This window comes from Nicrophorus vespilloides, unplaced genomic scaffold (assembly GCF_001412225.1).
Source record: "Nicrophorus vespilloides isolate i.1.1-1 unplaced genomic scaffold, Nicve_v1.0, whole genome shotgun sequence".
NCBI classification, from domain to species: Eukaryota; Metazoa; Arthropoda; class Insecta; order Coleoptera; family Silphidae; genus Nicrophorus; species Nicrophorus vespilloides.
Window position 1 is genome coordinate 1 of NW_017099942.1, and position 15,352 is coordinate 15,352.

A 15,352-nucleotide genomic window follows, 5' to 3' on the forward strand; every position below is an offset into this window, starting at 1 on the left:
GTTTCCTTTTTTTTTTTTTGGTGGGTTCATTTCAGTCTTTTCGACTTCTCCAACAAAAACAACAGCAGTAACATTGTTTTTGATGCATTGAAATCGAGTGACAAAGTCGGATTGTTTCTTTTGTTTATTTTCGGAAAACAATTGATTATAAGTGTTGATGCGAAGAAAGAAGATGCGAAGCACGCAAACGATGAACGGTGCTCATTCAATTTAGCCTCAATTTACTAAATCGCAGGAAGTCTGTGACAAAAATATTAATTTATATACTTTATACGCGTAGTGGAGAGCGCGTGTAAAATAGTAACGTCGTCGTCGTCGGAATGAATGAACGACGGTCATTCATAAACGTTGAACACATTCGAACGGCAATGTAGGCAACATACATTGCTCGCGCGTTCGCCGTGAAGTATAATTGTTAATTAATTAGTAAAATATATTCATGTAAACTCTATTAAAAACATTTGTAATTGGATCGTATAATACATTAAATACTTCCACTTTTTTTATAACGTTTTGTAGAATCGTGAAACTTTTTTTTTTCATTATAAAACTAGATGCTCCAAACTACATAAGCCTTCAATTAAAATGATCATAACTTCAATGGAAAAACAAATGGCGATCAATCAAAATAGCAACGTTTCTTTTATGACACCTACAATTTTAACAATTAAACCAAAAATTAAACCAATTAATTTTGTCTTAATTAAATGATCAATCTAGAGGTACATAGATAATGGTTGCTATGGAAACCAAACAATAAAAATATTAATTAATTAGTAAGATATATTATTAAAAACATTTGTAGTTGGATCAAACAAGTAGAAATAATTAATTTGACCTAATTATATGTTTTCTTTTATATAAAAAATTAAATACTTTTACTTTTTATTAAATTAAATTTAATTATAACGTTTTGTAGAAACGTCAAACTTTTTGTTTCATTATAAAACTAGATGCTCCAAACTACATAAATCTTCAATTAAAATGATCATAACCTCAATGGAAAACAAATGGCGATCAATCAAAATAGTAACGTTTCTTTTATGACACCTACGATTTTAACAATTAAACCAAAAACGCCGCAATTCTTACCTGCAATTGATGTGAGTGCAATGAAACGACGATCTACAAGAGGATATTTAAAGAGGATTTATTTTTGGATGATATTTTTTCTTGTTTGTACATAGAATAAATTTGGTTGTAAATAAGTGCATTTCTACGTCTATTCAAATCTACAAACTATCGTAATATCTATGCGATGTAATGATTTTTGTTTTTGTTTTGTTTTTTTTTATACATGCATTTAGGCCCATCAACAATATTATTCGCATCATCTAAAAAACGAACGCAAACAGAAGAAGAGAAATAAGTGAAAACTATGCATAAGCCTTAATTTTGTCTTAATTAAATGATCAATCTAGAGGTACATAGATAATGGTTGCTATGGAAACCAATCAATAAAATTATTTATTAATTAGTAACATATATTATTAAAAACATTTGTAGTTGTATCAATCAAGTAGAAATAATTAATTTGACCTAATTATATGTTTTTTTTTATATAAAAAATTAAATACTTCCACTTTTTTTTTATAAAGTTTTGTAGAATCGTGAAACTTTTTTTTTCATTATAAAACTAGATGCTCGAAACTACATAAATCTTCAATTAAAATGATCATAACTTCAATGGAAAAACAAATGGCGATCAATCAAAATAGTAACGTTTCTTTTATGACACCTACGATTTTAACAATTGAACCAAAAACGCCGCAAATCTTACCTGCAATTGATGTGTTTGCAATGAAACGACGATCTACAAGAGGATATTTAAAGAGGATTTATTTTTGGGTGATATTTTTTCTTGTTTGTACATAGAATAAATTTGGTTGTAAATAAGTGCAATTCTACGTCTATTCAAATCTACAAACTATCGTAATATCTATGAGATGTAATGATTTTTGTTTTTGTTTTGTTTTTTTTTGTACATGCATTTAGGCCCATCAACAATATTATTCGCATCATCTAAAAAACAAACGCAAACAGAAGAAGAGAAATAAGTGAAAACTATGCATAAGCCTTAATTTTGTGTTAATTAAATGATCAATCTAGAGGTACATAGATAATGGTTGCTATGGAAACCAATCAGAGTATATAGTGTGCGAGTGCAAAAATGAAATTAATTTAAAATCGATAGGTATTATTAATAATAATAAATAAATAAATTAATAATTACATTAAATGGATTTATTTTCAATGCAAATTAATTGGCAGTGCACATAGCTTACACAATATATATATATTTCTCGTTTATTTATTTTTTTTTGTAATATAGTTTTTTTTTCATATTTTGTTCATTTCCATTTCAAAAAACTTAGTGTGACATTTATTTATATATATTTATATATTTATTTTATATATTTCCTATCTAAACCTGCTCCAATATAGTTTCGGAGCGTAAATATCCTGCCTCCATCTCGTAGTACGTTTACACATCATTTAATTACATCCCTTTTGTTTTTAAACTTCTTCATCCATCATTTATTTACTTTTTAATTCTTTTGTTTTCGTCTTCGTCTTCTTCCTCATAATTTGTTTTAATATACTTTTAATTTATAGTCTTGTTTTATTGAGCATTATTACATTTAATCTCTACAGATCCATCGACTTTTAACAGCGACAATAATTTCATCTAAAATCATTTCAATATACATATATATTTCCATTTTCCTCTTCATTTTTCGCCTCCTTCAAAAAACTCCGTTATTAAAATAATAGCAAATTTTATTTAACAAATATAATTTATATAACTTTTATTTATTTATTTATATTATTATAAAAAACTTTAACCACCCTAAGTCATATGTTTCATTATTTTTTTTTTCTTTAAATTATCATTTTTAGCACTTTTGTTTTTAGTTTTGTTGTTTTTATTTTTTTCTTCGAAAAGAAAAAAAAAAAAGAATGTATGATGATGGAGAATTGTACGCAAACATATGATAGACACACCGACTAAATCAAGCTAACGACGACTTCTCCTCTTTTTTTTTTATATATTTTCATGATAATTCACTTTATCTTCCCGAAGAAGATGAAGTAGTAGAAGTAGAAGAAGCCTTACAACCTAACGAATCCTACAGTTAATTTAGAATCAATACGTCACTTCCGTTCGCTTTTGTTTTATTCGATCCTCGGCTAAGCTGACTTAATCTTAATTAATCGCTACATCGCCGTTCCTTCTGCAGCCGCCCTTGTTTAAACCTATTTGGTCTAGTCGCTAAATTTATATGTGTGTTAATTATAGTTTTTTTTTGTTGTTGTTGTTGTTGAGATAATTTGAATTATCAAAAGAAGGAAATATGGCCTACAAACTACGTGTACATCGAATCACAATTTATTTTTCTCTTCTCTTCTTGCATTCTCTCTCTCTTTTTATCGTTTAGTATTTTAGTAATAATAATAATAATATTTATAGAAAAACTCGTGTGCGCAATTTTCCTTCCTCTTTCGCTCCTCCATTCAAAGATATTTCCAAAAAAGAATGTATGTAAATGGCTATATAACATGTATGTATATATAAGTTTATGTACTCTCTATATATTTATATATATTTTTATCCAACTTTCAACCATCTATCTATGGAATACTCCAGCGCCGCCAACCATCTGCAAAGAACAAAACAAAAGAAAAGATTATTTTGTTTTCGTTGTTTGCTTGATCGATGTTACCGTTTTCTGTCCATGTCTGATTCGGTGTGGAAATAGTAGTGCTTCTGCTTGGAATCGGATGGAATAATTTCGAACGCGTGCTTCTTGCTCCCCGAAGAAGTCTGCTGGACACGGTAGCCGTGCAAACACGCCACACCTAAAAGAAATGCGTTAACATATTTCTTTGGATTAATTCTGGATCAATACCGAAAGCGTTTTTGGCGTTTGCGTCCGGGTAGAAGTAGAGACAAGCGTCTTTCAAGACGCAGTATCTCTTGCTCCACGATTTCCACTGCGTTCCCAACTTGACGAGATACCCGAAACAATCGGGTCTTCTTATGGAATTCGGCGGAATCGTCAGATTCCTCCTTGTTTGCTCCAACCAAGCATCGGCCAACTGGCTTTCCGCCGCGGCGTGCAGAAGAACCTCCAACCATCTGGCCACGGCCTGCTCACTGTCCGCAGCCAAATGGAGCGTCGGTGCTCCTTTCCTCTTCAGGCTGAACCTGAAGCATCTGCTCGGCGCGTCTCCCTCTTCGTCCTCTTCGCGACAGATCTCGTAATTGAACAGCATCATAGCACCAACTGGTTGTTTATCCTACCAATAAAATCATTAACATAATAAATTCAACAAATACAAAGACCAACCATATCAGTCTTATAGTAATAGAGGCAGTTATCTTTCTTCAGCGAGAACCATCGTCTTATCCATTTGTTCGAGGGAGTTCCGCTCGCGTGTCCACCCAATTTCCATAGATAACCGCTGTATAAGGGCGAACCTCCGTGCGTCTCCGCCGAAGCCGGACTCAACACGCCGCACGTCCTCGCCACCTGAAATTCACAACTTTTCGATCATCGACGAAATAACTTAGAGATTTAGATTTGAGATCATCCGTGAAATATTGTAGCGTTCCAAACAATTCCATTATAAACACACTCGATTTACCCAAAGTGTCATAAAAGAAACGTTATCATTTCGATTATCCGCCATCCTTTTTCCATCACTGTTAAATCAATTTTGTTTTAAGAAATATATAGTGTGAATTAAGCAATTTCTTCTCAAGTAAAAAAATTATTTAAAAAATCTAAAATTACTTAATAATTCATGGTTGTTTTTATCATCAAATTGTCATTTAATCATTTTTAAATTAATGTTCGTATTTTTTTAGCAAATCGTTTTTGGATTACTTTCAATAATCCACATAAATTTAGAAATATTTAATTAAGTATTAATGAAAGAAACACACATTTATATTGTCTCATTCATAAAAATATTTGAAACCAAAATGGTAACGTTTCTTTTATGACTATTTTTATTGATTAACTAAAGAATTAGAGTGATCAAGTTACCTCGTTTTTGCCAAAACCAAGAAACAAACATGTATTATACAACGTACTTAATAAAGAACGTTTCCGTTCCTATTTTTATCTGCAAATCAGTGTATTTGAAATAGAAAAAATATATAGTTTTTTTTTTCAAATTCTTTAATTAAAATATTATTTAAATTGTATTTAAAAATTTCACAAGATTAAAATTTATTTATCAATTTAATATAAATAACGTTTGACATAACTCAGGACATAAGTCAAAATTTTAGATTTTATTTTTAGATTTGAGATCGTCCGTGAAATATTGTAGCGTTGTTAAGTAATCGTCTGCCAAACAATTCCATTATAAACACACTCGATTTACGCAAAGTGTCATAAAAGAAACGTTATCATTTCGATTATCCGCCTTTCTTTTTCCATCACTGTTAAATCAATTTTGTTTTAAGAAATATATAGTGTGAATTAAACAAATTGTTCTCAAGTAAAAAAAATATTAAAAAAAATCTAAAATTTCTTAATAATTCATAATTTGTTTTTATCATCAAATTGTCATTTAATCATTTTTAAATAAAAGCTCGTATTTTTTTTAGCAAATCGTTTTTGGGTTACTTTCAATAATCCACATAAATTTGGAAATATTTAGTTAAGTATTAATGAAAGAAACACACATTTATATTTTCTCATTCATAAAAATATTTGAAACGAAAATGGTAACGTTTCTTTTATGACAATTTTTATTGATTAACTAAAGAATTAGAGTGATCAAGTTACCTCGTTTTTGCCAAAACCAAGAAACAATATATATATTATACAACGTTACTTAATAATGAACGTTTCCGTTCCTATTTTTATCTGCAAATCAGTGTATTTGAAATAGAAAAAAATATAGTTTTTTTTCAAATTCTTTAATTAAAATATTATTTAAATTGTGTTTGAAAATTTCACAAGAATCAAATTTATTTATCAATTTAATATAAATAACGTTTGACATAACTCATGACATAAGTCAAAATTTTAGATTTTATTTTTAGATCTGAGAACGTCCGTGAAATATTGTAGCGTTGTTAAGTAATCGTCTGCCAAACAATTCCATTATAAACACACTCGATTTACGCAAAGTGTCATAAAAGAAACGTTATCATTTCGATTATCCGCCATCCTTTTTCCATCACTGTTAAATCAATTTTGTTTTAAGAAATATATAGTGTGAATTAAGCAATTTGTTCACAAGTAAAAAAAATATTTAAAAAAATCTTAAATTTCTTAATAATTCATGGTTGTTTTTATCAACAAATTGTCATTTAATCATTTTTAAATTAATGCTCGTATTTTTTTAGCAAATCGTTTTTGGATTACTTTCAATAATCCACATAAATTTAGAAATATTTAGTTAAGTATTAATGAAATAAACACACATTTATATTGTCTCATTCGCAAAAATATTTGAAACCAAAATGATAACGTTTCTTTTATGACAATCTTTAATTGTAATTTTCTAATATTTATTTATATATGTATATGATTAACAGCTTACATTTATAGAAGATTATCTAAAGAATTAGAGTGATCAAGTTACCTCGTTTTTGCCAAAACCAAGAAACAAAACAACGTTACTTAATAAAGAACGTTTCCGTTCCTATTTTTATCTGAAATTCAGTTTATTTGAAATAGAAACAATTATAGTTTTTTTCTTTAATTAAATATTATTAAAATTTTATTTGAAAATTTCAAAAGATTCAAATTTATTTATCAATTTAATATAAATAACGTTTGACATAACTCATGACATAAGTTTGAACGTCTGTCAAAATTATGTCACACTTAAAATAAGCCTACTATGTTTTTTTTTGTTTATTTATTTATAGATATTTCAGGTTTTTACGTGACACACGCACACCAGTATTTTTATAAACGTGCAGAAAATACTTTTGATCGAATGACCTAATAAATTCTAAACTATTATTAAGCTTGAAACCAATTACTTTCGCATCAATTTAGATAAGAAAGAGGATTTTAGATGTATTATGAAAATTTTTACCAAGGTCAAACTAAGATATAATTGAAGAGATGATTTTTTACCTCTAATGTGAGGGTGTCGCTTCCGGCGTGCGCGATTTTGACGACCTCCGAATGGCTTTTGTCCAAGACGCTGACCCCGTTCACGGCCAACACGATGTCGCCGACTTCCAAACCGGAACTCTCCGCCGGCGTATCCGGTTCTATGGCGGACACCACCACCGGTTTCGATCCGTGAATCCGGAAACCGAACTCCCCCGATTCCCGTCTCACTATCACCGTCTTGTCGCTCTCTGCAAAAAGAACCGAAAAAATTATAAACATCATCATCATCTTCATTATCAACAACATCTTCAGCATCGACACACAGAATCGTGAAGAAACGAAATGAGTATAGCGTTCTTGACCTAGTCTAGACCATCGACGGTCTATTTGCGTCGGGCGACGGCTGAAAAAAAGTAAAGTAGAAAAGAAATAAAAATTTGAAACAGTTCGTGCCGTCACTAGAGAGGTATTTTTAAACGCATTCTTTGAAAATCCAATTTTTTTCGTCGCTCTCCCGTGTTTACCGCCTATATTTTCACTGTTGCGACATTCACGAAGTTCCAAGTGCAAACCAGTTCAAGATTACGCAACAAATTCCTCATACTTTTTGCATCGATTAAATCTAACGCGTCGTTAAATTAAGTGAATTAAGAATCTTGAACGATTTATAACCGAAATTAATTCGAAATACCAAATAAATGTAATTACCAAATAGTATGAGAAATATATGTTAATTTTGATAACAGCAATATTAAATATTTTGGAAAAAGAAAAACAAACAATTTAACGACTGTATTAATTTCGAAACTTTTGTTGCAAATTGTTGTAAGAAACAAATGTTAAATTTAAAGAACGCTTTGAAATGTTAGCTGAAGTTGATTTGTCTTTAGTTTGGTGTTAAATAATGGACAATTATGGTAACAACGATGTTAAACTTTTGTTAAAATAATAACGGTTGAATTAAGATTTAAAATATAGCTGTTAATTATTGTAACAAATGTTCTAATTTTAAGAATATCTGAAGATTTTAGTTTACAACTTAAGAAGATATAAGTTTGGTGAATATTAATGCTATGTTAATTATTGTAACGAGTGTTAAATTTAAAGAACACCTTGAGATGTTGAAGTAGATTTGTCCTAAGTTTGGTGTTAGGTAATGGACAATTAAGGTAACAAAAATGTTAAACTTTTGTTAAAATATTAACGATTGAAGTAATATGAAAAATTAAGCTGTTAATTATTGTAGCAAATGTTAAACTTGGGGAATATTTTGAAGTTTTTGATTAAGGTTTAATAAGACATGAGTTTGATGTTAAATAATGAACAATTATGTTAACAACAATGTTAAACTTTTGGTGAAATAATAACGATTGAATTAATATGTAAATTTTAGCTGTTAATTATTGTAAGAAATGTTAAACTTGGAGAATATTTTGAATTTTTTGATTAAGGTTTATGTAGATTTGAGTTTGGTGTTAAATAATGGACAATTACGGTAACAACAATGTTAAACTTTTGGTAAAATAACAACGATTGAATTAAGATTTAAGATTTAGCTGTTAATTATTGTAACAAATGTTAAACTTGGAGAATATTTTGAATTTTTTGATTAAGGTTTAATAAGACATGAGTTTGCTGTTAAATAATCGATAATTATGATAACAACAATTTTAAACTTTTAGTAAAATAATAACGATTGAATTAATATAAAAAAAATTAGCTTTTAATTATTGTAAGAAATGTTAAAGTTGGAGAATATTTTCAATTTTTTGATTAAGGTTTATGAAAATATGAGTTTGGGGTAAAATAATGGACAATTATGATAACAACAATGTTAAACTTTTGTTAAAATATTAACGATTGAATTAATATGAAACATTTAGCTGTTAATTATTGTAACAAATGTTAAACTTGGAGAATATTTTGAATTTTTTTATTAAGGTTTAATAAGACATGAGTTTGCTGTTAAATAATGGACAATTATGATAACAACAATGTTAAACTTTTGGTAAAATAACAACGATTGAATTAATATGAAACATTTAGCTGTTGATTATTGTAAGAAATGTTAAAGTTGGAGAATATTTTGAAATTTTTCATTAAGGTTTATGAAGATATGAGTTTGGTGTTAAATAATGGACAATTATGGTAACAACAATGTTAAACTTTTGTTAAAATATTAACGATTGAAGTAATATGAAAAATTTAGCTGTTAATTATTGTAGCAAATGTTAAACTTGGGGAATATTTTGAAGTTTTTGATTAAGGTTTAATAAGACATGAGTTTGGTGTTAAATAATGGACAATTATGGTAACAACAATATTAAACTTTGGTTAAAATAACAACGATTGAATTAAGATTTAAAATTTAGCTGTTAATTATTGTAAGAAATGTTAAAGTTGGAGAATATTTTCAATTTTTTGATTAAGGTTTATGAAAATATGAGTTTGGGGTAAAATAATGGACAATTATGATAACAACGATGTTAAACTTTTGGTAAAATAATAACGATTGAATTAATATGAAAAAATTAGCTATTAATTATTGTAAGAAATGTTAAACTTGGAGAATATTTTGAATTTATTTATTAAGGTTTAATAAGACATGAGTTTAGTGTTAAGTAATGCACAATTATGGTAACAACGATGTTAAACTTTTGTTAAAATATTAACGATTGAAATAATATGAAAAATTTAGCTGTTAATTGTTGTAAGAAATGTTAAACTTGGAGAATATTTTGAATTTTTTAATTAAGGTTTATGAAGATTTGAGTTTGGTGTTAAATAATGGGCAATTAACGATGTTAAACTTTTGTTAAAATATTAACGATTGAAGTAATATGAAAAATGTAGCTGTTTATTATTGTAACAAATGTTAAACTTGGAGAATATTTTTAAATTTTTGATTAATGAGTTTAGTGTTAAATAATGGATAATTATGGTAACAACAATGTTAAACTTTTGTTAAAATATTAACGATTGAATTAATATGAAAAATTTAGCTGTTAATTATTGTAACAAAAGTTCAAATTTCAAGAATATCTGAAGATTTTACTTTATGACTTACGAAGACTTGAGTAATGCTATGTTAATTATTGTAACGAGTGTTAAATTTAAAGAACACTTTGAGATGTTAAAAGTAAAGGAGGTGTGTTTCGTGTTAAGTAATGGACGTTTTTAGAAGAGCTATTAATTCCTGAATCATCGTTAAGGGTGTCCAAAAATAGTCGAGTAAAATTATTGCCGAGCGGCTATTATTGTGTTATATTTGTGTTCGGAAAGGAAGGAATATTTATAAACGTTGACATCAAGTTCTCGGTTTATTTCTGGAAGAAATTAGTTTGAGAAGAGAGAAGAAAAAAATAAACAAACAAATAAAGGACTCGAAGAATTAGCGAGGATCTCTGGTTAATTGCCACAAAAAAATAAACCACCGACCGAAGACATTCTCTTCCCGTTACCATTCGTCTTCTGCGTCGAGATCAGCTTCAACGCTTGATTCTCCCTGCACCAAACGATCAACATCAACTTCAATAGATCCTCGAGACTCTTCCGGATGGTTTCGTGCTCGCCGGTCGTCGATTCTGGTGCTAAATTTTAACAACAAATACATTCATCAACATCATTGATGATTACTCATAGAGAAAAAACAAGATCACCCTGTATATAAAACGTACACAACAACAACAAACAAAAGCGCAACGAACGCAGCCTGCTTTTAAAATTGAATGCATTTACGTCCATTGTTTATTCGCACTGGAATAGACTAAAACAATACTTGCACACAGTATGGATAATATTTGGTTTAATGAAATTCAATCGAATTTACACATCTTTCCCAAGAAATTCAATAAAATTAAGTTAATTAGTTTATAACTAAATTAATTAAAATCAAAGAAGTCCTTGAATCACAATACTAAATAACAAAAGTTGGATTTACGACAGTTTACGTTTGTCAAAACTGGTAAATTCGCACTGTGCGAGGTATTGTTGTACTCAATAAAGATCATTCTGTAATTTTTCCATTAACTTTCTACGTCTTAAGAATTAAGATGTTGCCATCAGTCTGTGCGACTTCAAAGAGAGTTTACGTGTATTCGAAAGTAATATGTTTTTTTTTTAACTTTCGACGAGTATAGGAAATTAATGTTTTCACAAAACGAAATTAAAAGCCGCCAAATATTTACGCATTCCGGAGCCTCGACCGCCGTCCAAATAAACGAAGACATACACTCCAACACATCTCTGCGTCTATTTTAAGAAAATATAATTGCGAGAATACAACAGCAACAACTCAAAGATTAAATCCGCAAGACTTCTCGCAAGCACGCGCTTCAATTACAGTAGATTGTATCAAACTTTCGATCGATTGAATGGAGTGTGAATCATTCTTAAATTACTATAAACATTGCATCGTTAATTGCAATGAAGCAATAGTGTAAATATTCATCTTGATTTAACGAAGAGTTAATGGGGGATTAACGTGTTGCACGCCTTGGAATAATGAGAGCGAACGATGAGCGCTAACGTTAATCCGTTTCAAGGGTTCGTTTCGCAACGAGGCTTTTATATTTAGAGGCGACCGTCGGTTGGAAAATGTATTAATGGAATTTGCGTTTCACACACACTCTCCTTCGTCCATTCTTTACGCCCAGAATCAATTAATTAAAAGACGCGAAAAACGCGCGCGGGATTAGCTGAAGGAAGGACAGATGTTCAGATTTAAATCACAGGACAAGAGCGAATATAACAACAACAATAACAGTCTGTTACATTTTGACAACAAAAAAAAAACAACTTGAATTTTTCACAGTTTTCAGTTGATGATTTGCAGATTAACTAAGATTCTCAGAGAAACGTTTTTATACTCAATTTCTTCCTTAATTATTAGGATTAATTATTCAGCTTTAATACAAATAATTTATTTTGTTCTTAACTATAGCGGATTTCGAGATATTATACTAAAAGTAAAGTGTTGATTCATTTTCATTTTAAATTTGTTAAATAACTTGAAATAATAAATTTGCGTTTTTTATCAATACTAAAAACCGAAAACTAAACTAACATAATTCCTTCACTATATATTTAGCTTTAATTCCAAAATTTTAGTTTGTTTCTAATTAAAGTGAAAATCGTGTTATTTTATAAAAAATATAAATTAATTATTAACTAATTATTTGCAAATTAACTAAGATTCTCAGAGAAACACTTTTATACTCAATTTCTTCCTTAACTATTCCGATTTAATACAAATACTTTATTTTGTTGTTAACTATAGTGGATTTCGAGATATTATACTAAAAGTAAAATGTTGATTCATTTTTTAAAATTTTGTTAACTAAATTTTCAATTCAAACTATATTTTTATCAATACTAAAAACCGAAAACTAAACTAACATAATTTCTTCACTATATATTTAGCTTTAATTCCGAAATTTTAGTTTGTTTGTATCTACAGTGAAAATTGTGTTATTTAAAAAAATATAAATTAATTATTTAATAAATTAACTTCCAATTAAGTAATTATTTGCAAATTAACAAAGATTCTCAGAGAAACGTTTTTATACACAATTTCTTCCTTAATTATTCAGCTTTAATACAAATAATTTATTTTGTTCTTAACTATAGCGGATTTCGAGATATTATAGAAAAAGTAAAGTGTTGATTTATTTTCTTAAATTTGTTAAATAAAATAATAAATTTGCATTATTTATCAACACTACAACCGAAAATTAAACTAACACAATTTCCTTCACTATATATTTAGCTTTAATTCCGAAATTTTAATTTGTTTGTAACTTCAGTGAAAATCGTGTTATTTAGAAAAAAATATAAATTAATTATTTTGTTTTTATATAAATTAACTTCCAATTAACTAATTATTTGCAGATTAACTAAGATTCTCACAGAAACATTTTTATACTCAATTTCATCCTTAATTATTCAGCTTTAATACAAATAATTTATTTTGTTCTTAACTATAGCGGATTTGGAGATATTATACAAAAAGTACATTGTTGTTTTTTCTTTTTAAATTTGTTAAATAACTTAAAATAATAAATTTGCATTTTTTATCAACACTATACCCGAAAACTAAACTAACATAATACCTTCACTATATATTTAGCTTTAATTCCAAAATTTTAGTTTGTTTCTAACTACAGTGAAAATCGTGTTATTTAGAAAAAAATATAAATTAATTATTTTGTTTTTATATAAATTAACTTCAAATTAATTAATTATTTGCAGTTTAACAAAGATTCTCAGACAAATGCTTTTATACTTAATTTCATCCTTAATTATTCAACTTTAATAGAAATAATTTATTTTGTTCTTAACTATAGCCAATTACGAGATATTATACTAAAAGTAAAATGTTGATTCATTTTTTAAAATTTTGTTAACTAAATTTTAAAATCAAAATATACTTTTATCAATTCTAAAAACCGAAAACTAAACTAACACAATTCCTTCACTATATATTTAGCTTTAATTCCGAAATATTAATTTGTTTGTAACTACAGTGAAAATCGTGTTATTTTAAAAAAATATATAAATTATTTTTTTTGTTTTTATATAAATTAACTTAAAATTAATTAATTATTTGCAGTTTAACAAAGATTCTCAGAGAAACGTTTTTATACTCAATTTCATCCTTAATTATTCAGCTTTAATACAAATAATTTATTTTGTTCTTAACTATAGCGGATTTCGAGATATTATACGAAAAGTAACTTTACTTTTCGCATAGTTGATTCATTTCTTTAAAATTTTGTTAACTAAATTTTGAATTCAATAAAGCTTAAAACTATACTTTTATCAACACTAAAAAACCGGAAATTGCATTAACTTAAACTAATACAATTTAATTACAAAAACTAGATAAGTTCACGTCTACTTTATTTACACGAATTGAAGAGCACTTCATTCCCCGCATTATCTACCTCCACTTAATTAGTTATAGTTGTTGATTAGAGTCCGCTACTCTTTACTTCATTAATTTTTATCACGTATTTATCTAACGATAAAGCTTTTTTCTTGTTGTTGTTGTTATGAATAAGTACAAATTTACCTGAACCGAAACCATCTTTCTTTCTTAATTTTTTTTACAAAATCTATCGTCGTGTGTACGTTTTATATATTATTCGCAAACGATTCGTACTCACCGAGCACCATTTTCGCAACGTTATTTTCCGAATTTCAACACTATTTTCGTATTTTATTCTATTCGTAGTTAAAACTTTAAGGGTTTTCGTTCTTCGTTAAATGCACTTGGGTTTTTGAACGCGCGATGTTTACTTGCAGCGATGGGGAAAGCTCGTATGCGTTGACCTGAGAATACCAGAACTTTTAATTTTCAAACACACACACGCTCAAGTTGCGCGGTTCCAAAATAACTTCGGTTTAGAGAGACGCCAGTTATAGGACGTTGCGTCACGCAACCGTTCCTTATGTATATATATTCCTTATGAATTAACAACGTTGGCCACGACGCCGCCTCCTATTCAATAATTCAATTTTCCAAATAATTAGCAAAACTTTTTTACACTCAATTACATAGTAGTAGTAGTAGTAAATTGCAGCAATTAGTGTAGAAAACGAATAAAACAATTTTTTTTTATTTATGTTTTGTTCTCTCAAAGCTCGAATCACAAAACGTCCAATTGAATTTAATTAAATTAATTATTTCCATGCAGAAATTTAATAATAATAATTCCCTTTTCAACTTTTCACCGCGCTCGCAATTAATTACGTTACGTTCCATCAATGGGATTCAATTAAATCACGTAACGTATGCAACCAAATATGCACCGAATCTTTCAGTGTTTCTAAAACTAAATGTATCAAATACAAATTTATTTAATACGAACACTTCATATAGTTTTTGTTAATGTGATTATTTAAAATGTTGCGTGCGTCGTCTTTTAACGGCTTCGGTGCGAACGTTTTACGACGGGTTAAGTAGCTATTTAGCATGCAAATTGGTTATTTCTGGAGCTATCGAACAGACTTTCGTCGTTATTGTAGAACTTTCAACTCTCTTTTTCTATTTATTTTATACAGCACATTGTATCAATTTTACGCGCACGTTCATCAATATTTCATCCGGTTCGCTAATAAACTGTTAAAGAAGTTACAGTTCGAATATAATAACGTCGGTGATTGCGTTTTCTTTTTTTAAATGCTAGTTTTTCCAAAACTCAATTTAACATTTTTAAATTGGTTCAAAAGTTCATCAAATTAATGTTTAAATTATG

General features: G+C 28.3%; 1 protein-coding gene across 1 annotated transcript; it reads right to left on the minus strand.

The window, feature by feature from the left end:
* Nucleotides 1–2,946: 2,946 nt before the first annotated feature.
* On the minus strand, nt 2,947–14,469 carry LOC108566234 (glutamate receptor-interacting protein 2-like). The gene is made up of 7 exons (XM_017926030.1): nt 14,261–14,469; nt 10,556–10,684; nt 7,113–7,342; nt 4,353–4,535; nt 3,912–4,302; nt 3,726–3,861; nt 2,947–3,662 (listed from the first exon to the last, which is right to left on the minus strand). The coding sequence occupies exons 1-7, from the start codon at nt 14,268–14,270 to the stop codon at nt 3,611–3,613; spliced, it is 1,131 nt and encodes a 376-aa protein (XP_017781519.1). The 5' UTR covers nt 14,271–14,469; the 3' UTR covers nt 2,947–3,610.
* Nucleotides 14,470–15,352: the final 883 nt, after the last annotated feature.